Source organism: Sphaeramia orbicularis, chromosome 12, assembly GCF_902148855.1.
Source record: "Sphaeramia orbicularis chromosome 12, fSphaOr1.1, whole genome shotgun sequence".
In the NCBI taxonomy this organism is placed as follows: domain Eukaryota; kingdom Metazoa; phylum Chordata; class Actinopteri; order Kurtiformes; family Apogonidae; genus Sphaeramia; species Sphaeramia orbicularis.
This window is the reverse complement of record NC_043968.1, coordinates 8,881,290-8,907,578: the sequence shown is the minus strand read 5'-3', so window position 1 is coordinate 8,907,578 and position 26,289 is coordinate 8,881,290. Positions and strand designations below refer to the sequence as shown.

General features: G+C 37.1%; 1 protein-coding gene across 1 annotated transcript in view; it reads right to left on the bottom strand.

The window, feature by feature from the left end:
• Nucleotides 1–26,289, bottom strand: part of itga1 (integrin, alpha 1) — a 180,285-nt gene that overhangs the window by 64,280 nt on the left and 89,716 nt on the right. Inside the window, exons 6-9 of the mRNA XM_030150240.1 lie at nucleotides 17,827–17,947; nucleotides 13,366–13,434; nucleotides 8,885–8,943; nucleotides 336–424 (exon numbers count right to left, since the gene is read on the bottom strand). Of these exons, the coding sequence (XP_030006100.1) occupies nucleotides 336–424; nucleotides 8,885–8,943; nucleotides 13,366–13,434; nucleotides 17,827–17,947 (338 nt within the window). The remainder of the gene's footprint in view (nucleotides 1–335; nucleotides 425–8,884; nucleotides 8,944–13,365; nucleotides 13,435–17,826; nucleotides 17,948–26,289) is intronic.

Genomic DNA, 26,289 nt, shown 5'->3' with positions numbered 1-26,289 from the left:
GTAAAATAATGCACAAAAGAAATATGTGGGTTAACGACCAGTACAACCCTCTGTGAGACTCATACATGTACATGCAGTTAGTTTTACTGTGTGTGTGTGTGTGTGTGTGTGTGTGTGTGTGTATGTGTGTCTACAGTTGATTCACAGTGTCCTGTTACACTCAAACATCAAACCTCAGTGGGAAACAGGGCGAGTCAAGCCCACTGTTTCCACTCAGTCCAAAGGTCTAGTGAATATATACGTTTGTGCGTCTAAAAATACGCTCAGTGCTCGTTCTCCTTTTGTTTACTGAGTGCTTCCATGCTAAAGATTATAAAGAGCAAATTCCTGCTTACCAGAAATCCTCCACTGGGATTGGTCACTAATGTGGTTCCCATGGTCATGTTCTCTTTGACTTCATTTAAGTTGGGAATTGTTGTGTTTTCTACAAAAAAAAAGGAGGGAAAAAAGGATGAATAAACAGTCAGGCAAACACAGAGCAGCACAGAGGAAGACCAGCTGGATGAATTCCTCCACTGCATTCTCCCAAAGGAACAGAGAGCTGCTCACCCTCCTTCATCCGTCTGAGCTGAGATATACTGAACATGGACACGTAGTTATGGATGACATGAATGTAGGACGTTTCATTACGTTACCAAACTGTGGGAAATCTGAGGGAATTTATACAGAAATAGGACACAAATGAACCCAGGCTGTTCCGTTCACAAACACCTCAGCTGTTGTAATGATGTGAACTGAATACTTAGGAAATCACAACACATGGCTAAAATTAACTTAGGATGACAAACTGTTCTTCAACTTGACAATGTTTTGGATATGACTTAGTTCTTTCAGAGGAACCCACATGTTCTTAAAAACTTTACACACTCAGTCCCATGCTGTTTTAATTTGAAGCTGAGCTCTTTAACAGTCCCCATGAGGGCCTGTGGATGTTCAACCAGCTCTGACTCTTATTAGCAACAACTTATTACTTTGGTCTGTTCTGTCTTTGGAAAAGACATGCAGCAAAAACCATTAGTTATAAGCAGTGTTGGGAGTAATGCGTTACAACAGTAATGCATTACAGTAATGGATTACTTTTTGCTGTAACACAGTAGTGTATGGGATTACTAGTGAATTTTCAGGAATATTTTCTTCGGTACATGTTCAGTATCGCTTGCATTACAACACACTTTTCACCCATAATTTAATTGCTAAAATGAAAAAACAAAAAACAGCAAGACCATGAGACCTTAAGGAATCCAAAATGCATCTGTACAGTTCTATTTCCTGTTGGTGTTCAGCCAATGGGTGCAGACGGCAGAAGACAGTCCATTGTCCACATGGACGTATGCTCATTACTAACCCTAACCCTGCTTTACAGAAGCTAGTTAGCGTGATCCCTGTGATCAGCAATGACAAGGGACGATAACGATTATGACTAGTTTGAATACTTTATCGCACAGGTGTCAAACATGCAGCCCAGGGGCCAAATCCAGCCCACCAAAGGGTCCAGTCCGGCCCTTGGGATGAATTTGTGAAATGCAAAAATTACACTAAGACATTAACAATCCTTTTAGTTCAGGTTCCACATTCAGACCAATTCAATCTAAAGTGGGCAGGACCAGTAAAATACTATCATCATAACATAGAAATAATGACAACTTCAAATTTTTCTCTTTGTAAATGTAAATATTTTCATGTATTTACACGAAAACAAAATATTATTTCACAAAAAATGTGAATAACCTGAAATGTCTTAAGAGAAGTAAGTACAATTTTAACAATATTCTGTCTGTTACTAAATGTTTTGTGTGTTTGTAGATCCACTGTGATCTGTAAGTTATAATGTACATGTGTAAATAATAAACTAAGGCTGAATATTGTTAAAATTACACTTATTTTTTCAGTTTGTTCATATTATTCACATCTTTTGAAAGGATAGTTTGTAGATGTAAACCTTTTCATAATGTAAAAATTTTTTTTTCGCTCTAAAACATTGAGAAAAGTTTGGAGTTGACCTTATTTATATATAATTATGTTATCATTTTACTGGTTCGATCCACTTCAGATCAAATTTAGCTGAATGTGGAGCTGAACTAAAATGCGTTTGACACCCCTGCTTTATCGATTATGGATTTATATACCGGCGTTGTCAGTGCCGCCCCCTGTTTGAACTTGGAAAATGTTGAAAAAAATTCAGGTGTTCCTACTGGGATTCGAACATTGTAGACTGTAGCATTACTTACTGATCTATTGATCTATCCGTCCACATGTACTTCAGGGCACAAACTTATCCGTCCTAAGGCTCTACTATCGCTTGTGTGTATATATATATATATATATATATATATATATATATATATATATATATATATATATATATATATATGTATTTATATATACAAATATTGGGGGTAACAGTAACAAATAATCTGTAATATAAATGTATTAGAGTGTGGTTGTGACTTGCACACCATTAGTTTTAAGTCTGACATGGTTGCATTTCATGAAAATCTGGCCAAGCTCTATTTCTTAGTTTTGAGTGAGTACAGATGTATCTTTTCTCCTCATATTCTTTTATTAAATCCTGTCTATCTGAAGAAGTGTAGGTGTCTGTGCTTCACTGAAGGCTTCAGAATTAAAATGTCTGAAAATTGACCAATCCATGAATTTCATCAAAATGTCATATTTGATTAAAACTAAACCCAAACTGAGCTGGTTTATAATAATAAATGTTTAATTTACTCATGAATCTGATTGAATAGTTGACATGATCTGAGGTCCCACTCCCCATGATAGAGTCTGTCCACCACAGAAGACTGAAAACAGCTTTGTGGAGCAAAAGAGAAGAAAGCATTATCCTGAAAGAACTGTGACTTCAGACAAGTATCGCAACAAAACTGAAAAAGAAACAAAGGAAGGTCTGGACTAATGTGTAACTCATGTTTTTTTTTAACCTAAAACAGGGACAGGCATTTATGAATTCCCACAAAAATGTATTATTGTTCTAGATACTTAGGGTCAGAACACAAAAAGGATTTTAAACGAATGCAAATGAGGTTAAAAAAAAAAGCAAGACATGCAAAAGGCAGAGCCGCAAAGGAAATCACTAAACTGCATTATTAAATAAATGACATCATTGTACCTTTTGTATTAATGTAAATTAGCTGATATTCATAAATTTGGCAAAAAACCCTTATGTAATGTATCTTTGATTGTCACTATTAATTAATTGGTGCAGTTAATGTCCACAGAAAACATTCAAGCTTGTGAGTTTTAAATGAGACTAAATGAATGTTTAATGATGCAAAGCATGAAATCCTTCTCGTGTCCATGTGCAGCCTCTTCTGGAGTTCAGAGATGCTTCTATGGTTTCATGTCGTCTGTGATACTTCTGTCAGCTGTGAGCACTAATAAAACATCAGTACTACTGCTTATGTGAAATCTATTCTAATATTACAGTGAGTGACACCTGAGTATTATTTAAGATTCAGATATTAATACAAGATGTTTCAAACCTTTCCAAGCGAAATTAACCACTGGCATTTATTTGGACAGAAATTTCAACAGATTGTGCTATAGTTCTAAAATACTGGAGAAGCCAAAGAACCCAAATAAATGACAGATTTATGAAATGTGGTTGTGATTGCACAGAGCTCTGTGTGTGTGCAAATCGGTCCTAATTAAAGACACACACTTTGAGGGTTTCTGCCTCTGGGTTTCATTATGGACCAGTCTGTGTGCTGAAATGTGTAAAAAGCCTGAATCATTAGAAACAAAAACAAAACAAAAGAAAACTATTGTTGTTATAATTATTATTATTGTTATTATTACTATAGTTAGCATATTAGCACAACATCCTCTGTGAATGAGTCCTTTAACTGCAGCAGATTCACTTCAATACATGGCACCTTAATGTCACGAGGGGGGAAAATGAGAGGACTCAAATGCACAGTACTGAAGGGAAAAAATAACAAGTTTATTTTAACAAAAAAATGAAAACCAGACAACGAAAAAACCTAATACAAAAACTAAAGTAGAGTCCATAGGAAAAAAACATACAAAACCTGAGTCAGAGTCCGTGGATGAATATGATCAAATGTCCGGGCTATGGAAAGGAGAGAGGAGTAATGGACCAGCGCTGCATGGCTGCAAACCTAATCCTTAAATAGGCCAATGGTAATTGGCTGCAGCCACGCAGCGCCAGCAGGTGAGTATGATGATGATAATGATTATAACAAAAGAGGAGCTGAGGGTCACACAGGCACAGGTCCATGACCAAAAGGGAGGAGCAAAGAGTCACCCAGGCACAGATCCTGACAATTAATGTGTGTGGGTTTGACCGTTAAAGGGGTCATGTTTATCTAAACCCACTTTTATTAGTCTTTGGTTCATTTATTTGTGTATTTGGACCCTAATAGTTCATACAGTTTGAACTGGAACCCTCCATATTTATTTTGTTGTTTTTTGTTGTTGTTGTTGTGGCTTTTTAAAATTTTTCCTCTTTTTTTGTATTTAATAGGTCTGGAGGTTTGTTGTATAATTAGTTTTTTTGTATTGTGTCTGTGTGGGTCCCTTATGTCTATGTACATGTTTATGTAAATGTATAATTAAAAAAAATTAATAAATGTGTAAAAATTAATAAAGAAAGAAAGAAAGGACTTTGAACCCTCCAAGTGCGTCAAAGCTATCTTTATATTAATTTTGGCAAAAATTGAATGGATTTCTACAACCTGTTTTAATTCCTGCTTAATTTGTTACGTCTATAACTAGTTACGTCACCACATTTGCACATACACGGTCCAGACTTCAGACGAACATTTCTCCAGTACGACATAATTGTTTATCAGCAGCAGCGGTTGTAGTCCAGACTGAAAATATCTCCAAACTTGGAGTCGATTACCTAAAATGTTCACTTGTTGGTTGAATGGGAAAGAGTAGCACAGACAACAACCTGGAGGGGGCGGGGCCTGAAGTGGCTCATTTGCATTTAAAGGGCCAGCGCTCCAAACCACCTTTCTGGGTTCATTACTCAGAAATAGGGTTGAAGATGGACGTGTGGAGTTGAATTCACGTCCTCAGGCCCAGCTATGGGTTATCTGTCCATATTTGTGGACAAGAGTTTCACAAATTTATACAAAAAAAAAGAAAAAGAAAAGAAAACTGTCCATCCCAAAAGGACATCCCATAAAAATTTAAAAAACTGCATCTGAAAAACTGTTGCATCATGATGTTTCCCAATATAGGCACTTATTTAATAAAAACAAAAAAGCTGGTACTTTGCTGACATTCTTGGGTCTCAGGAGGTTAAAATGCATAATTCCATTTTTAAAAAAGCAAAATATCACTCCTTTAATGTAAATTTATCATTAAAGTTCTAGCCTACATTTATGAAAACATGGGCATTCACCAACTGCAGCTTGTGTCTCACAGAAGTGAAGGCTGAGTTTGCAAATTCAAATCTATTAAGTTTTTTTTTTCTCATCTGGATTCAATTTTTCCGGGGCAGAATGTAAACATCGCATTGAATTCTGTTTACGCTTCTTGTGCATAACTCCCATTCGGTTTAATTGTTCGGAAGGAACCACGATTTACAATTACAACACAATTACCACAGATTTCACTTCACTCATTGTGGTTTGGCATTTTTGTATGCTGCTGGAAGAAAAAGCAAATAAAATGCAGGAGTGTGTCATTGGGCGTGTTTTATAACATACTTCCACAGATCATAATACTTAAGGAGAGCAGCCCCGAGCAAAACCTACAGGTTAATTAAAAAAAAAAAAAAAGTGTTTTCTCCATGAGCTCTACCTCATGTATAATGGACGAGTGGTCCCTGTGTGGGCTGTTTATAGTGCTTACTTACCATCCATTTTCACATTAAATATGCACAAAAGAGGTTCTCTGAATACATTTAACCCATGAAGGCCCAGTGTTACTTTTGTGGCTGTTCCAAAATAGTTTTTTTTTTCTATTACAAGGCACTCACATACTCTAAAATTTAAAATTCCAACCTTAGTGTGTTATTGGAAGATCTAACAAGACTTTACTTTTGTGAAATTTTCAAAAATTTTTATTGCCTTGTTGAAAATAGAGGTCAGTGAAGTTACCACATTTGGTTCCTTGCCCGTAAGTGGCAAAAAAAAAAAAAAAAAAAATAGAAAAGCACTCGGAGAGCGCAGACCTCCGCCAAGGCAGATCAGTGCCCCACCGATTGCCACCAAAATTTAATCATTTGTTCCTTGTGCCAGTATCAACATTTCCTGAAATTTTCATCCAAATCCATCCCTAACTTTTTGAGTTATCTTGCGCACGGACAGACAGACAAACCAACACCGGCAAAAACATAACCTCTTTGGCAGAGGTAAAAATCCAACAAGTATATATGAAAAAATACAAGAAAAATACATGTAATGTGAAAGGAACATGTATTTTAGAATATTAGAACATCACTTTTAGAACATTACAACATAAGTGCTGATCCAGATTTATGACAATTTATTATAATGTTATCTTCTGTATTTTGTGTTTTTTCAGTGACAATCAGGTATTTTCCTACGTTTAATTTATTAATTATGTAGATGTTCATAAAAGCTTAAAGTTGAGGGTTATTATATCAAAAACAGAGAAAATGTGAGAAAAAATGACTTTTTCAGCAAATCTATCATTAACTGAACATAAACCCAGTGTGTCCATCCACTGTCACTGATCCAACTCCATGGGTTTTACTGGTGAATCAATGTTGTAGAAGATGATGGTGTTTCCATGGTAACTACGGAGCCTCTGAACGTCCAACTGGGTCATATCTGATGACCATGAAAAGATGACAAACTGTATTTTACATTAATTATTGACATGTATTGATAGGATTAGTGGATCACCAGGTATTAAACAGTTTAGATCAGTAGATGGTTTTGATCGCCAGTTCCTTTTTGGGTCTTAAAGGGTTAATGTTTCTGCCTGTTAAAGGGAAGTTTTTCCTCGCCACTGTCACCAGTCACAAGTGTTTGCTCCTGGAGGATTCTGTTGGGTTTCTGTAAATTGGCTTACAGTCTGGTTTTTGACCAACTCTATATATAAGTGTCATGAGATAACTTTTTTGTGATCTGGCGCTATATAAATAAAATTTGATTGATTGAGTGATTTAATTGGTTTTCCCCTGTAAGTCGCTTTGGAAAAAAGCGTCTGCCAAATGCAAGAAGAATTAGAATTAGAATTAACGTTGGTTTAATCTTTCTTCTGTTTTCCAGTTATTGTTCATGATGAGTCCTGTGACTGGGTTGTGATATTCAGACGGGTCACAAAAGATTTTATCAGGAGTTGCCAAATACATCTCAGGCCGTTGACAAAACTCTCAACAAGTTTCATGACAGGACAGAATGAGAGCCTCTTAAGCCCACTTCAATGGATTGGATTAAGTTTAGTGAGCGTATGTACAGGTTTTCAATAACACGCGCATGAAACAAAGGCATGAACATTCATGTCTGTTTGAACGTCTAAATGGGTCATATCTGATGACCATGAAAAGATGAAGAATTGCATTTTACACCCATTATTTACATGGATTGATAGGATTGGTGGATCAGAGGGTATTAAACATTTTACATCAGTAGTTGGCTGTTTGGGTCTTTATGGGTTAAGGTCTGAAATAGGTGATGTAACCACTGAGTAGTGCCTATAGTGAGTGTCCAGTGCTCAGCTTTGAATGTATAATATAGCAGTATGGGTTTTGTCAACATGTCCACTCCTCCCGGCCATGTGCTGAATGTTCTGGCTCCAGCTGCCACTCACAATCAATTCCCAGTGGATATTTTCCAGACTAAATTCCAGTTTGTGAGATTTAGGCTTCCCAACGTGAATCATCCAAGATAACAGCGTCTTGTCAGAGCTCCTAAGTACCATTTTCAGGTCTCCCAGTAAATTATCATTAAGTTCCTAACAGTGGGAGTGGGTGGAAACTCCAGTTAGGTGGTACTGCTGAGTGTTGACATGTATTAAAAATGAGAGTAAGTGTAGAATCTGAAGGCAAACTAAGGATTTTCTGGTTCAACATGCAAACCAAGGTTCTAATAGTTCGAGATTTTCATTATAGTTTAGTTTTATTTAGTTTTGACTTTTTTTTCTTTCTAATTCAGTTAGTTTTAATTCGTTTTAAGAGTAGGTTTACTAGTTTTATTAGTTTTCTTTTTTTTTCTAAATGCTTAGTTTTAGTTCAGTTTTAGTATTAATTTTAGTTTCGTCATATATTTTCTCTTCTCTGTCGTATTCAAATAAATCCCAGACAGGACTCTGCTGCTTTCTCCCAACTTCAGTCTCCATGTTTCCAGGTAGAGTGGGGACCAGAAGACGACTGGAAACCACAAGTGACGGACCGTCAAGTACCGTACGGTGCCACTAGCTAAAATTGCTCGAATGAAACAAATCACTTTTGTATCAATCCAACGTTTACAAAGACAAAAATGAAGGGAATTTTATCCATAATTTTTATATGTTTTAGTTAGTTTTGTAAGCACACAATACAGTTTCAGTTAGTTATTGGTTTTTTCTTTTACTTATAGTTTTTATTTATTTCAGTTAACGAAAATGTTTTTTCTACTCTAGTTTCTAGTCATTTCGTTAGTTTTTGTTAACGATAATGACCTCGACGCAGACCACACGTCAACAGAGGCTTGGCTGGCGGCCGACTGACTGGGAGCAAAGTTGTGTTTATCTGTTAAATTGAAATATACTTATAAAATCCTTGTTTATTTATTGCCTTCCTGTTGTAGTGGGCCCTCATTTCCTCTAAGTTAGAGACAGTCAGATATATAAATGTAAACACACAGTTGTACAAACAGATAATGTACAATAGGGACATAAAGACGTACATATGCACCACAAACACACACACACATGTCCTTACTTGGTAGCTCTAGCTTTATACATGTGTTGTCTCCCTTTCCCACTGGGCATTGTAGACATCTCCGGTCCGTTTAGCCGGCTGGCCCGACAGCGGTGAACCAATTAAAACCCTGGAAAAAAAGTAAAGAGAAAAAAAAAAAAACATTTAGTGCTGGTTGGTCGTAAATCCTGCCAAAAACCACAGACATTTTGAAAACAGCACAATTCAAATATTATTGCAGGATTTGAGGGCTGGCAGATTAGAAACTGTGACGCTTTATATGGTCCAAAACAATTTAAACTAACCTTAATAGCACTTATGTAATTAAGCGATACACAATCAGAGGGCTAATTGTGCAGAATAGGCTTGATTATCATGGCAATCATTTAACCTGAAACCTCTACTTTAATTTGACCTTATTATGTATTGGGCAAGTGACTACTTTTGGTAATTTCTGCACACGTTACAAGACAATGATAGCAATAGTTACAGTGAGGACAGGTCCAATGTGGTCTCCAGGGTCTGTAAGGTCCACCTCTGCATGAACAGTGAGTGGACCTGCTTTGTTCGGTACCATGAAGTAATGGTACTAATGTAAGGAATGATGTTCAAAGGGGTCATTTGGATGTGGACAGGGGTCTGGACCAGCACGCATGTTGGTCTAATGTTCTAAAAGTCATGTTCTACTGGTCTAAAATACATGTTCCTTTCGACTTACATGTGTTTTTTCCTTGCATTATTAAACTTTATTTCTTGGATTTATTAATTTTTTTTGCCACATACTGGAAAGGAACCAAATATGGTAACTTCACTGACCTCGATTTTCTACTAACAATGAAAAAAAATATAAAATTTCACAAACGTAATAAAGTCTTGTTATGTCGTCCAATAACACACTAAGGTTGAAATTCTGAATTTCAGAGATAGGATAATGAGGATGTGGACAGGGTCTGGATCAGCACTTGTGTTGTAATGTTCTAAAAGACATGTTCTAATGTTCTAAAATACATGTTCCTTTCACATTGTATTTTTTCTTGTATTTTTTTAATATATAATTCTTAGATGTTTTAATTTTTTTTTTTTTTTTGCCACTTACGGCAAGGAACCGAATACAGTAACTTCACTGACCTTGATTTTCTACATGGCATTAAAACATTTGAAAAATTTCACAAAAGTTAAGTCTTGTTAGGTCTTCCAATAACACACTAAGGTTGGAAGTTTGAATTTCAGAGTATATGAATGCCCTATAATAGAAAAAAAAAACTATTTTGGAACTGCCACAAAAGTAACATTGGGCCTTTATGGGTTAAGTCAGAGAACCTCTTTGGTGTCTGGATCAGCACTTATGTTGTTGTAAGGTTCTAAAAGTGATGTTCTAATGTCTAAAAGCCATGGTTCCTTCCACCTTACACGTTTTGCTTGTATTTTTTTTATGTATATACTTACACATTCTTTGCCACTAATGGGCAAAGAACCAAATATGGTAACTTCATTGACCTTGATTTTTTTTTTTTTTTTTTTTACATAACAATTTTTTTCCTTTTTTTTTTTTTTTTTTTTTTTACAAATTTCACAAAGTAACTGTAAGTGTCATTGAAATGGTTTCAGCATAAAGGAACTTAATATTTTGTCTAGTGGTGTGAGGTCTGGTGAACTTGCCAAACAGGTGGATTGGACGGAGGGGTTTGATGAATACCCTCCGCGTTTCACCAGACCTCACACCACTAGACGTTTTTTGTTTTTTTTTTAATGTGGATCCCTAAAAGACAAAATCTACGCTATGAGAACCTGCAACAGTCGCTGAACTGAGAGCAGCCTTTGAACGTGAATGAACGCAAATACCGAGGGAATTGTTTCGTGATGTGATTCCGTTGCTTGGCGTTGTCAGCAGAGCCTGGATCAGAACGGACGTCAGTTTGAGAACAGACAAAACAATTAAATGATGTTCGGAAATTCTATTACATTTAGAAAATTAAATTAATTTTAATAACACCTACTTTACAATTATTTAAAGTGTGTATACTTCTTTTGGGACACCCTGTTTTGAATATATTGCAGGCGTTTTGCAGATCAGTAAAGTGTTATTGGACACTGACAGTTTAAATATGCCCATTTTCAGTACACTCATCAAACTACAGGTGTATGTGTGCTATATATGATCGAATAGGGACACATATATGTACTGGACATGCATGTGTGGGAATACGTGTGGTTATTTGCGTGCCTATCCAAGTGTGAGTTTCACAACATCGTGTCACTCTGCTCATCAAAGTGCTGCTAAAAAGAGCCAGTCATCTACGTCTTCTAAACACTCGGGCTTATTAACATTCCTCAGCTCTAATGGGCCTGCTCATCTATAGCCAGAACCAAAGAGGAAGAACAACAACACCTGAGCCCATGAGAAACATCAGAGGACCCTGATTTATTTATGACAAATACTCAACTGGTGGAAGTCCATAGCTGCTTATCTGGTCAATATTTTTTAAATACATAACTATAATTAATTTATGAATAATAAATCTGATGAGCTGTGAGTGGCCTGAGTCCTTGTTGTTTCCATTAGATTGTTGTTCTGAATCTAACCATTGCCAAAGTAAGGGCAGATACTCAGCTATTTAACCATAAAGACCCACTGCTGCTTTCGTGTCAGTTCCCAAGTGAAATTTTCTCTCAATTTTTTTAACCTTTCTTCAGTGATTTATCACCATTTACTCTAATATTATGCTCTGAATTTAGCATTTTTTCTGTGAAAATCATGAATTTTCTTATATTTGATTCACTGATTATGTAGATGTTCAGAAAAGCTTAGATTAAGGTTGAGGGTTACTGTATAAGAAACAGAGAAAACTGAAGAAAAAGTGACTTTTTCAGTAAAATCTAACATTAACCGAAACATAAACCAAGTGTCTTCATCCACTGTCATTGATCCAACTCCATGGGTTTTACTGGTGAATTAATGTTGTAGAACAGGGCTGTCAAACTCATTTTAGTTCAGTTCCACATTCAGCTGAATTTGAGTCTACAGTGGGCCGAACCAGTAAAATGATAGCATAATAATATATAAATAATGTCAACTCCAAACGTTTCTCTGTTTTAGAGCAAAAAAAGTAAATTACATTATGAAAAGGTTTATATCTATAAACTATCCCTTCAAAAGATGTGAATAACATGAACAAACTGAAAAAATAAGTGTCATTTAACAATATTTCTGCCTCAGTTTGATCATTTCCACATGTACATTAGAACTTACAGATCACAGTGGATCTACAAACACACAAAACATGTTAATAACAGGCAGAATAGGGTAAAATTGTACTTACTTCTCATAAGACATTTCAGGTTGTTCATATTTGTTCAGGTTATTCACATTTTTTGCCAAATTCTACTTTGTTTTAGTGTAAATACATGAAAATATTTACATTTACAAAGAAAAATTGGAGTTGTCATTATTTCTATGTTATTATGATAGTATTTTACTGATCCTGCCCACTTTAGATTGAATTGGTCTGAATGTGGAACCTGAACTAAAGGATTTTTATTATCAGTTGTAATTTTTGCATTTCACAAATTCATCCCAAGGGCCGGACTGGACCCTTCGGCGGCCGGATTTGGCCCCCGGGCCACATGTTGACACCGTGTTGTAGAAGATGACGGTTGTTTCCACAGTAACTAGAGAGCCTTGAACGTCCCAAATGGGTCATATCTGATGACAAACTGTATTTTACACCAATTATTTACATGTATTAATAGGATTAATGGATCAACAGGTATTAAACAGTTTAGATCAGTAGATGGTTTGTTCAGTGGTGGATGTCTGGGTCTTTATGGGTTAATCTGTTTAACATTAGCAATTGAAATGTCACATAGTATTCACCACAGCTTTGAGAAGTTAAAAGAGTTTAACTGTGAATTTCACTTGAAAGGAAAGACTTGAACAATAGGTTTACAAACAGTGCTGATTCACCAACATCCTTCTGGGAAAAGACAACGCTCATGTTGAGTGGGTGTTTACTATGATCGGCAGTGGAAGGACGTCTCTTTGAAGCGTCTCTTCCAGATGTAACACATTTTCTTTGTGTAGCTCCATCTATCAGCACTAGCGAGGTGCACTGAAGCTGCAGGCAGGTGGGGTCAGAGGGGACACATCTGTGATTCATCAGTCACCTCCCAGTTACAGCAACCTGAGTTTTACATCAGCTCGTAATCCCTATCTTTTTTCCCCTCATAATTTACTCCCACACAAATGTACAGTGCAACATATCATCTCGAGTTTTACCCTTCCTCTTTCTTTTTCTGAAAATCTCCATTAATTTTTTTTTTTTTTTAACTTTTCTCCGTCTTTCATCTGTTCAATGATCTCTCTGCAATCCCTTTGTTCTGTGCCTTTGTGTTTTTTTCCTCACGTTTGGGCTCTTATCATCAGACCTCTTTGGGTAATACTTTTCTGTGAAACTGGATCAAAAATAGTACTATCTGGAGCCAGTGTTTTCAGTGAACAGTACTGCAGCTGGCTCTGCTGATTAGCAGTGAGTGAATTACTGTAACCGATCTCATATTTGATAAGGTCATTACTGCAGAAAAGCACCAGGTATGAGTAAGTGGGGAAAAAAAAAAAATGTTCCTGCTGTAGCAACAGGTTGGAGAAAATCAAAATAAAAAATAAAAAGAGGAAATAAATGTGGACGAAGAAAACAGCAGAGACGGAGCCTTTAACCACAGACTGACAACATTTAACAAGGGTTTAAAATGTGTCCCCACACCAATTTATTTATTTAGGAGCCGCAGATGCTGCGTTTCAGTGTGTTTACAGGCTGGGTATGAGGATACTCTGGTGGGCAGTTGAAGGTTAACAGCCAAAGTAATAAAGCCAAACACCCTCATTAGAAACAGCAGCTGCTGTTCGCCATCTCTTGTTTTCTATAGGGATGCACTGATACCACTTTTTTCCAGACCGAGTACAAGTACAAGTACCTACATTACATATGCCAAAACCGAGTACCAATATGAGTACTTAATAATACCATTACAGTTCTTAGTTCTTCTTAGTTCCTTTTGAAAATGTGCTTTATTATCACAGAGGAAGGAGGAACAGCAGAGGTTTTGTTTTCATCAGGGTTTGTTTGTTTGTTTGTTTGTTTGTTTGTTTGTTGTCTGTCTGTCTGTCTGTCTGTTAGCATGATAACTCAAAAAGTTATGGAAGGATTTTGATGAGATTTTCAGGAAATGCTGATACTGGCACAAGGAACAAATGAATAAATTTTGGTGGTGATTGGTGGGGGAGGGGGGGGGGGCTTATCTGCCTTGGTGGAGGCCTACGCTCTCCGAGTGCTTTTGTAGTTGTCATTGTCCTTAGCCCAACTGTAACGAAGTGCTCCTACTGACATTTAATGTGTTGGAATGAGCGTTTCTCAATTAATCCACCAGAGGGCACCGCTCTGAATTAACAATACTTGCCAAATATCACGAAGAAGACTAAAGTTTTTTGAGAAGAAGACGAAGTAAGTCAGTAATAACAAACATGGTGATGACAGAGGACTTAATATTAATGTGGATACTAATGCTGATATTGATGAGGGTAGTTTTTCACTAACTCACACAGTCGCTCTTTGAAAATATCCTCTACCTCCACGGTAGTCAGTATACAGACCAATATGATCTACAGTAAAATAATAACAGCAGAATAACCGACAAAAATATGACTCCATATTTTCTTCTCGATTTGATGTGAAAAAATATTACATTATGCCTATAAATAATAACAACTTAAATTTTTTTTCTTTTTTTTAGTGCAAAAATAACATTAAATTATGAAAATATTTACATTTACAAACTACCCTGTAACAATAAATGTGAATAACCTGAACAAATATGAACAACCTGAAATGTCTAAAGAAAATTACGCACAATTTTAACAACTTTAGTAGATCCGATCCATAATGCACATGTAGAAATGATAAGTTCAGGCATAATATTGATATAATTGCACTTATTTTTCTTTGAAAATTTCAGTTTTTCAGGTTATTCACATCTTTTTTGTTTGGATCGTTTATAAAAGGAAGTATTTTCATAATTTAATGGATGGTTTTTGCACTAAAACAAAGACAAAAATTTGGAGTTGTCGGTATTTAGCGGTTATTATGCTATTACTTTACTGGTCCAGCCTTCTTACGATCAAATTGGGCTGAATGTGGCCCCTGAAAGAAAATGAGTTTGAGAGCCCTGATTTAACTTAAAAAATGCTGTCCATTGCAAAGAACATTCCATTAAAAAAAATAAATAAATAAGAATAATTTTTAAAATGTATCTGAAAAAGCTGTTGCATTATGCAGTTTCCAATTAAGACAATTGTTTAATGTAAAAAAGCTACAAATTTTCACTTTCCTGGGTCTCAGGAGGATATATTTTATTTTTAACGCTAGATTCCACATTCTGTAAAATGGTAAAAGAAGAAGCAGAGGTCCATTCAGAGCTACTGGTGGACCTGCTCCTGCTGTAGAACTAAATGGCTTCTGATAAAATCCCACTGAAAACACAATAATTGATGATGACGACACATCCTAAATGTTACACAATACAACTTAAGCCTAGTAAATGACATCTAGCCGTGGGATAAAACATTCGGCAGTAAATATTCTCTGGGACAAAGAGATTTTATGATTAGAAAAATAATAATAATAATATAATAAATGATGAGGCTTGATCTGAAAAGAGATACAGATCTGTCTTGGCCCTTTAATGTCATGCCAAAAAACTAGAGTCAAAACCTTGTCTTTTAATCACAGAGACTCTTGAGCGCTGTAATATAATAGTGTGGTGTAGAGTCTGTGCGGCGCTGTGAACATATACAAATCACTGCACTGGTCCAGCATCTGCATTTCAGAGATTCTTGCACACAAATATAAGCAAAGTCTGTTATGAAATCTGCAATAAAAAAGGGATACTTTTGGATGACATTTCATCAAAGACACAGTAAAGCTTTGTTGTTTCCAAAAGCATTTGTGAGATGAAGAGGAGACGCTGGAGATGAGAAAGTCACCGTTCCTGTTTTGCATTTACATCGACCACAGGTGACGAACGAACCCCACTAGGGCTGTGTATCGGCAAGAATGTGGCGATACCATACAAGTCACAATACTAGGATCACGATACAATATATCATGTATATCATGATACTGTTAAAAAGGCAAGTTTTTGTTTGTTTCTTTTTTTTTAAAATGATTTCCTTGAAGAATTGAATTACACCCAAAATATGCCCAAATACTAAACATTATTATTGATCCCAACAGGATCTAATGCTATATCACAAAATGTTCCTCTGTTCAAACTGAAATTCTGTTTTACAGACATTACCGTTTAAGATCCTGTTCAAATGTTCATATTCTATTTGTTCAAAACTAACATTGCCACCACACCAGGATTTTCATACAAAGAAATCATCACCAGACTTATTCTACATAAGTATATATATAATAGAACAGGACAAACGTCCTGCCCACTCAAATGAAAGTTTGTGAAGATTCAGGAGATAAGGAAAAGGGAAATGAGCCTTAAGTTTCAGTTTTTCTTACGTGAAGTACAAGCAGCATGGATCACTACTGTAACCCCCCCGCCCCATAGTATTATAAGAAACCGGCTGACCCCCCCCCAGCCAAACCAGCCCCCCACCCCCTTTGGATTATACACCGTTACATGAAGAGGTCGCTTCCAAAGAAAACACTGAACTACAAGGAGCTATCATGGACAGAGACAAGTCCTACACCAGTACCTGCTCTCATCACCAGTCCTGGGCCGGCAGTCTCTTCACCAGTCCTGGACCGGCAGTCTCTTCACCAGTCCTGGACCGGCAGTCTCTTCACCAGTCCTGGACCGGCAGTCTCTTCTTCACCAGTCCTGGGCCGGCAGTCTCTTCACCAGTCCTGGACCGGCAGTCTCTTCACCAGTCCTGGGCCGGCAGTCTCTTCACCAGTCCTGGGCCGGCAGTCTCTTCACCAGTCCTGGGCCGGCAGTCTCTTCACCAGTCCTGGACCGGCAGTCTCTTCACCAGTCCTGGACCGGCAGTCTCTCACCAGTCCTGGGCCGGCAGTCTCTTCACCAGTCCTGGGCCGGCAGTCTCTTCACCAGTCCTGGACCGGCAGTCTCTTCACCAGTCCTGGACCGGCAGTCTCTTCACCAGTCCTGGGCCGGCAGTCTCTTCACCAGTCCTGGACCGGCAGTCTCAGTCTCTTCACCAGGCCAGGAGATGAGACTGCAGCCCAGCCCCAGGAGAAGACACAGTATGGGACCAGGTGAAGAAACCACGGCCTCTCAGTGGTTCTTATGGTGGTCAGACTAAGGCAGAGCCGGCGTCGGTCTTCAAATTCTTCTCCTCTTTCATCCGTCTCCATGTTTCTAAATCATCTCCTATACATATAAACATGTCCTTGTTTTGTTTCTCACTTTGTTACGACATATTTGGGAATAATCAGAGTCCTTTTAGGTTTATTAACGTCAGACTTTGTGATCAGAAATGTTCCAGCTGCAGCTCAGTGGAACTGACAACCTGGATGAACACAGGCTACTGACTCTGTGATTGTCAGACAGGTGATGGGCGGAGCCTCAGACCAAACACACAATGACATCATAAACACCATTTGGGGGCTGACACTGAGCTTTTCAAATGCAAATATTCTGTCTGGACTACTACTGTCAGTGAGATCAGGATTTGAAATGAACAGGATTCCTTAATGTCTGGTGACAGTCAGGGCCATTTTAGAATGACTGAGAACAGAATTCATACATACTGCACCTTTAACTCTGTGTGCATTTACTTGACGAAGCTCCACTACATAGATTAGGGAGAACGAGACATAAATTCAACACTCCAGAGTACAGCGTGGAAGAGCGTCAAAGGGACCAAAGATGTTTCCCACCTACGGCTGTAAATTTTACAGGACAGTACACTCAGTAGAGGAGACGACACTCACCATTTTCCTTCGCTGTTCTCAAACTGCTGGACTGTATAACCAAACATGTCCTCCAGTGGACCGTTAAAGGACAGGCCGTTCTTCTGGTCCACATTGAAGGACAACACGCACGCCAGCAGCACTGTATGAATGAAAAGAAAAGAAAGGATTTGATTTTAAAAAAAACAGGATACTTAACAGCTGGACACTCCATGTTTCAATTGCTGCCATCAGGCAAACGATACGGACAATCAGTTCAAGAACAAACAGACTCAAAAACAGTTTCTATCCAACAGCAATAACCACTTTCAACGCCATAAAACACTATCTTTAACACAACACATATATACAGTGACAGGATCGTGCAATGACAGAATGAATGGCTGTGTGTGTCTGGGTTATAACAGTTTTGGATTTTTCATAATAGTTTAGTTTATTTAGTTTTGACTTTTTTTCTCTAACTCAGTTAGTTTTAATTAGTTTTTAGAGCAGGTTTGCTAGTTTTTATTAGTTTCTGTTTTTTTTTCTAAATGCTTAGTTTTAGTATTAGTTGTAGTTTTTTTTAGATCTTTTATCTTTTTACTATCGTATTCAAATAAATCCCAGACAGGACTCTGCTGCTTTCTCCCATGTTTCCAGGTAGAGTGGGGACCAGAAGACGACTGGAAACCACAAGTGACGGACATTAAATATCATATGGTGCCAGCAGCTAAAATTACTCAAGTGAAATAAATCGATTTCATATCAAGCCGATATTGACAAAGACGAAAACGAAGGGAATTTTATCCATAATTTTATCCGTTTTAGTTAGTTTTGTAAACGCACCATACAGTTTCAGTTAGTTTTCGTTTTTGTTTTAATTGTAGTTTTTATTTATTTCAGTTAACAAAAATGTTTTTTCAATTCTAGTTTTCATCAGTTGGTTAGTTTTTGTTAACGTGTTTGTTTCTTTATTATTTATTATGTGGTGTTTGTGTCTGTGTTGTTTTTATTATGCACTGGTTGTTTGACACTTTTTTAATTTTGTTGTACATGTTGCGTGTTACAATGACAATAAAGAGTATTCTATTCTCTTCTCTTCTGTGCACAATAAGCTCATCAGTGTGGGTTTACATGACATAATGAGGAGAGACTTTTTCCATATTTTTACAGTAATTTGATAGAGGCAGCAATAACAAACTTCAATAATATTTATAAAATATTCAAGATGCAACCACAGAAATGGATCTGGTTAGGTAATATGCTTAGTGTAATAAATAAATAGAGCCGTTTCATGGCAATTTCACCACAATATTATATATCTTTAATGATGTCAGTGAATCCTACAATTACTCCGGTTGATAGTGAACTGAATGAACCATGTCAGCATACACAGAGTAATTCTGGAGGACTCTAGAGGAATTTCAAACATCAATGTGAAGCACTTTGCTCAGAATCCAGTCTGACCTGCAGTACAATGGCTTCTTCTCTGCACTCTGCACAGTCTACGTCTGTCTGTCACGGAGCTGAGTATATCACAGACACTCTATATAAATCCATCCATGTCTCATTGTGCCTGCGTGACAATGACCCTCTTTATTTCTACAGTGGAAGGGAATTCCAAAAGCGCAATTTATTCAATTCCCGGACTTGTGAGGGAGTGCAGAGGAGTCGAAGAACAGTGGGGTATAAAAAGATGTGCAGACACAGACCACATACATGGAGACGCAAATAAATAGCAAGCTTGATCAAGAGGCTTGAGACAAACGTGCCCAAATATAATGGAGATCAGCGGTGAAGTCTGCCACCAGCGCGGCTCCACACATTGTTTACTGATTAATTGCCATCATTTATTCAATCTCCAATGAGGCTTCGAAAGTGGACAGATGTTTATGATCGTGTGAAAAATTCTTAGTGATTTCCTTCTCCTAGAAATTCATGTAACTGTGGCAAAATACTATAAAACTGTCCAGTTTCACCTAGGGCTGTGTATTGGCAAGAATCTGGTGATACGATACAGTCACAATCCTAGGATCACGATATGATATATCACGATATATCATGATACTGTTAAAATGGCAATTTTTGTTTGTTTCTTTTTTTTAAATGATTATTTCCTTAAAGAATTGAATTACACCAGAAATCTGCACAAATACTAAAACTTTTTATTTGATCACAACAGGATCTAATGCTGTATCACAAAATGTTCCTGTGTTAAAACTTAAATTATGTTTTACAGACATTACAGTTTAAGAGACATTTAAGATCCTGTTCAAATGTTCATATTCTTGTAGTTCATATCAAACACCATAATATTAATCTTAAGAAATCCCAACAAAGAAACTAACATTATTTAATATAAGAGTGTTAAAGAATAATAAATAAAATATAAACAATAAAAAAAAAAAAATAACCTCCACAATATCTGCATTTGAATAAATACCTAAATATATCGATACAGTACTTTTTCATATTGATACAGTATTGTGAAATGAAATATCGCGATATATTGCAGAATCGATATTTTCTTACAACCCTAGTTTCACCCTCTTTAGAGACGTGTTACTTTGTCATGTTTTAACCTCTTCAGACCAGCTATGGTTTTGTGTCCACGAGTTTCACAATTTTATACAAAAAAAAAGAAAAGAAAACTGTCCACCATAATGTAGAGGTGTAAGAAAATATCGGTTCTGTAATGAATATTGTGATCTTTCATTTCACAATACTGTATTGATATTAAAAAGTACTGCATTGACATTTTTAGGTATTTATGTAAATGCAGACATGGCGGAGGTTCATTTTTGTTTTTTGTTTTTCTTTATTGTTTATATCTTATTTATTATTGTTATCTCCGCCGTTTTGTTTTCATCAGGGTTTGTCTGTCTGTTTGTTCGTCTGTCAGCAACATAACTCAAAAAGTTATGGATGGATTCGGATGAAATTTTCAGGAAATGTTGACACTGGCACAAGGAACAAATTATTACATTTTGGTGGTGAGGGGGAGGGGGGCATCTGCCTTGGCGGAGGTCTGCACTCTCTGAGTGCTTTTCTGGTTTAACACTGTTTTATAAAATAATGATTATTTGAAGCATCCTAAAAGCACTTTTTACTGTCTGAGAGGCAGATGGTAGTTCCTTTGGAAACTAGGAAAAATTAGAAACATTTTGTGATATAGCATTAGATCCTGTTCTGATCAAATAAAATGTGTTTAGTACATTTTTCAGGTGCAATTCAATTCTTCCGGGAAATAATAAAAAGAAAAAGAGAGAGAGAGAGAGAGAGAGAGAGAGAGAGACAAACAAAAAATTGCCTTCTTAACAGTATCATGACATATCGTAAAAAAGTTGCACTTCTTCCCACCCCTTTTCGGGCATGTAAATGGTACTATTGTGTTGTTCTTCTGTCTTGTTATGATTCTTGATATTTGTATGATTATGTATGTTTTGCTAGTTTGCATATGTTAAATTTCATTGCATGTTCGGAATAAATCACTAAATCACAAAAAATCGTATCGTGATCCTTGTGATTTGTATCGTATCGCCAGATTCTTGCCAGTACACAGCCCTACTGGGTGCATGTGAACAGGATATGCTTGGTAGGAGACAGATCAGAGGCCATGTATGCAGCCCATAATTCCAGGAGTATTACATGCATGAATTATAAGCAATTTAGTCTGTTATGGTCCCACTCACTGCTTTTTCATAAACAGAAGACTTACAAAAACATACCGCTGCCAGTCATCATCATGTTTAAATGTGATTACATACGTATATGATGTTTAAGCGCATGTATTTCCCACCGGCAGACAGGCGGGCTGTGAACCAGAGGGAGGAGAAGCAGAGCTGCACAGTCATACACTGGAATCCCAGCCAAGAAATATTATCCCCTCTGTTCCTCCTCCCGCTCCTTTGTCTACTTCCTCTGTTGCCCCTCTCCATCTCTCAGAGAATCTCCATTTCCTGTTCCTATTAACCTGATTATAGACATCCCCTCAAATCCACAGGTCCGTGCACACAAACACAAACACACGTGCACACCCGTACACACACACACACACACACACACACACACAGCTCATTTAGCTGATTTAAGATGGCCTCCAGCCAAACGGCCTTTTCAATTTATCACAGACTGAGCCCTAGTACAGTTCACAGTCACAGGCTGTAAATCAGACCGGAACCATCTCTGTCTATTGGAAGATAGTTCCGCTGGGTGTATATTATACAAGGTTATTATCGTTAACGAAAACGAACAAAATGACGAAAACCAGAATTGTAAAAACATTTTCGTTAACTGAAATAAATAAAAACCATAATTAAATGAAAAAAACGATAACTAACTGAAACTGTATTGTGTGTTTACAAAACTAACTGAAACGTATAAAAATTATGGATAAAATTCCCTTTGTCTTCATCTCTGTCAATGTCGGATTGATATGAAATCGATTTATTTCCCTCAAGCAATTTTAGCTGCTGGCATCATCTTTTCATGGTCATCAAATATGACCATATTTGGACGTTCAGAGGCGGTGTAGTTACCGTGGAAACACCGTCATCTTCTACAACATTGATTCACCAGTAAAACCCATGGAGTTGGATCAATGACAGTGGATGGACACTGGGTTTAAGTTCAGTTATATATTTTACTGAGAATGTCACTTTTTCTTCAGTTTTCTTTAGGTCTGATATAATAACCCTCAACTTTGATCTTAGCTTTAACGAACACCTACATGATCAGTAAATTTAATATAGGAAAATACCTGATTTTCATGTAAAAAAAAAAAAAAAAAAGCAAATACAGACAATAATATGACAATAAATGGTGTTAAATCACTGAAGATAAGTTAAATAAAGAGAAAAAAAAAATAATTTTTGGACTGCCAGGATCTTTATGGGTTAAAAGTAATTTCTTACCCTACAATATTACTGTCTCAGAATAGTAATATGTTACATGAGTCCTGTATTACTTTGGAGTTACATACAGACACCCCCCCCCCAATAATAGAGACAGTAGAGTCTTTGGACACATACATTTGCATCCTGAACTACATGTGGACGGATAGTTCACAAAGTAGCGCTACGGTCTACGATGTTTGAATCCCAGCAGGAACACCTGCAGTTTTTTCAACATTTTACGTGTTCAAACAGGGGGTGCTGTGCCGAGGACGCCAGTAGATAAATGGGCAGTCGATAAAGAATTCTAACTAGTCATAGAACTGTTATCTTCCCTTGTCATTGCTGATCACAGGGATCATGCTAACATGCGAACTATCTTCTGTAAATCAGGGTTAGGGTTAGTAATGAGCATACGTCCATGTGGACAGTGGACTGTCTTCTGCCGTCTGCACCCATTGGCTGAACACCAACAGGAAATAAAACTGCACAGACGCATTTTTGATTCCTTAAGGTCTCAAGGTCTTGCTGTTTTGTTTTGTTTTTTTCGTATGAGCAATTAAATTAAAGTGTGTTGTAACGCAAGCGCTATTGAACATGTACCGAGTAAAATATTACTGAAAATTAGTAATGCCTTACACTACTGCATTACAGCAAAAAGTAATTTCTTACTCTGCAATGCATTACTTTTGTAACTTGTTACTACCAACACTGGTCATTGATATATTTTAATTTACAAAGTAATTGACTTCTTTCTTATTTATATACATTGTTAACCTAGAATCATGGCAGTTACAATCACTGCTCAATGAACACTTTGAAACTGTTTGTGCTAAAGATAGGGATGGAATTAGGAAAAAAAGTCTTTTAGGTTTGCCGTCTGCACCCATTGGCTGAACACCAACAGGAAATTGAACTTCACAGACGCAGTTTTGATTTCTTCAGGCCTAACGGTCTTGCTGTTTTTTTGTTTTTTGTTTTCATTTGAGCAATTAAATTATGGGTGAAAAGTGTGTTGTAACACATGCGCTACTGAACATGTACCCAGTAAAATATTACTGAAAACTGATTAGTAATGCCTTACACTACTGCATTACAGCAAAAGTAATCTGTTATTGTAATGCATTACTTTTGATCAATGAGGATCTGGTTGAGATAAACCCAGAGCAGACTTCTGTAGTCCTGAGGCTGTGATATGTTTCTGAACCACTTTAGATTAGAAGTCACTGGTGACTAAATTAGATTTGTTTTGCAGTAAACGGGGACATCCATCACATCTGGTAGTTGCTTCTTACAGTTACAGTTACACTGTGCTTCTTCCATTCTCCATCTGTAATAATGCACAATATGAGACACTGAAGGACAGCTTTATATGCCAATACCTTTGAGACTCATGACGCCATTTCCATCCACACAGACACGCACTTGGCCTCTCTGGACAGATGAAGTCTAACTCTTAAAAATAACCCGTTATGTAACTGACTGGTTTTGAGCGCAGCACAGTCAGGAAGACACCAAAACAGTCAAATCAAACTAATACACACCAGGGCTGTAAGAAATATTCATTCTGCAATATATAGCGATATTTCATTTCACAATACTGTATCGATATTAAAAAGTACTGTATCAATATTTTAGGTAATTATTCAAATGCAGATATTGTGGAGGCTCATTTTTGTTTTGTTTTTTTGTTTTTCTTATTGCCTCCGCCAAGGAGGTTCTGTTTTTGCCGGCGTTGGTTTGTCTGTCTGTCTGTCTGTCTGTCCGTGTGCAAGATAACTCAAAAAGTTATGGACGGATTTCGATGAAAATTTCAGGAAATGTTGATTCTGGCACAAGGAACAAATGATTAAAATTTGGTGGTGATCAGGGTGGGGGTGGTCCCACTGATTGGCCTTGGCGGAGGTCTGCACCCTCTGAGTGCTTCTAGTTTGTTTATATTTTATTTATTATTATTTAACACTGTTTTATTAAATAATGTTAGTTCCTTTGTTGGGATTGCACAAAAATACTGTTCTGATGTTAGTTCTGAACTAATAGAATATGAATATTTGAACAGGATCTTAAACTGTAATGTCTGTAAAACAATAAAAATGTGTTTAGTATTTGTGCAGATTTCTGGTGTAATTCAATTCTTCCAGGAAATAAACGTTTTAAAAAAAGAAACCAACAAAATATTGCTTTTTAACAGTATTGTGATATATCGTGATTATTGTATGTGATCCTAGTATTGTGACTTGTATCGTATCGCCAGATTCTTGTCAATACACATCCCTACTTAAATCACACTAACAAGTAATCTGTATGTATAATAATAAATAATAATAATAATAATAATAAATAATAATAATAATGGATTGGATTTATTAGCGCTTTTCTAGACACCCAAAGCGCTTTACATTATTGACCCATTATTCATTCGCTCTCACATTCACACTCTGGTATTACAGTTTGGCAGCATGTCAGCCACACTAACCTGTGATAAAAACCCCTGCTACCAAAAGTAAAACTCTTTATTTTTTGGCATTTAACAATCCTGCAAAACATCAGGCCCAGCATGTTAAAGTTCGATCTGTCTGATAGAAGGAGAGCAGAGAGCAGCCCACCCTGTAAGCCATCCAAACGCCTATAAAAGCGACTGCGTAGTCAACACCTGTGGACTTCAAAGCCTGGTTGGGCTGCAGTAAAACACACCCAGATAAGCACCTGCTCATCTGTAACACATCTGAGCCACTATAATCAGCCTCAACACCTAACGCAAATTAACACCTGGGAGGCAACAACAGAAATAACCTTTAAACTCAGCAGTAATCCACTTGACAGTTGTAAGGGTAATCCAGAAGAGACAGTTCACACAGGTCCCCTAACATTAACCCTGCAACAGCCTACAATTATGGATTAGATGATGAATTTATGATGCAGTGGGAAATACAGTCAGAGGTGCATGAGGTGTGGCCCCAGAGTTTCACCATGTGCTTCTGCTTAACAACAGACTCTGGCAACAAAAGCCTCATGTTCTGGTATGGTCCGAGGCCGCCCAGAGCCACAGAGAGCTGAGGAAACTCACATAGTTCCACTGTTCTTCTTTATCTGTTCTCCTTCTCTACAGCTCTTTTTTTCCTTCTTACTTCTGCATATTTCTATTTATTTTTCTACCTGTTTCAGACTTCTTTCCCTGTTTTCAGGATCTAACAGTATCCAGACTTTGCTTTCTCTACAGTAATCACCCTAGGAAATGATTATCACGAGCTGGCCTTCTGACAGCTTTTATCTCTGCTGACCTTCACCCAATTTTCTCTGTTGGCCGTCTGCTCCTTTTGGCAAATGTTGAGTATGTGGGTGTGCAGCGCTTCTACCAGGGCATGGATGGATGTAGGACTGGGGAACAATGTTTAATCCCATTAGGTTTGAACCCTTTATCGGGCAAGTGACTTTTTTTGGTCATTTCTGCTAATATTAACTATCGTGCAAGTGACTGTTTTGGGTCATTTCTGCTAACATTAACTATCGCACAAGTGACTGTTTTGGTCATTTCTGCTAACATTAACTATCGCACAAGTGACTGTTTTTGGTCATTTCTGCTAACATAACTATCGCACAAGTGACTGTTTTT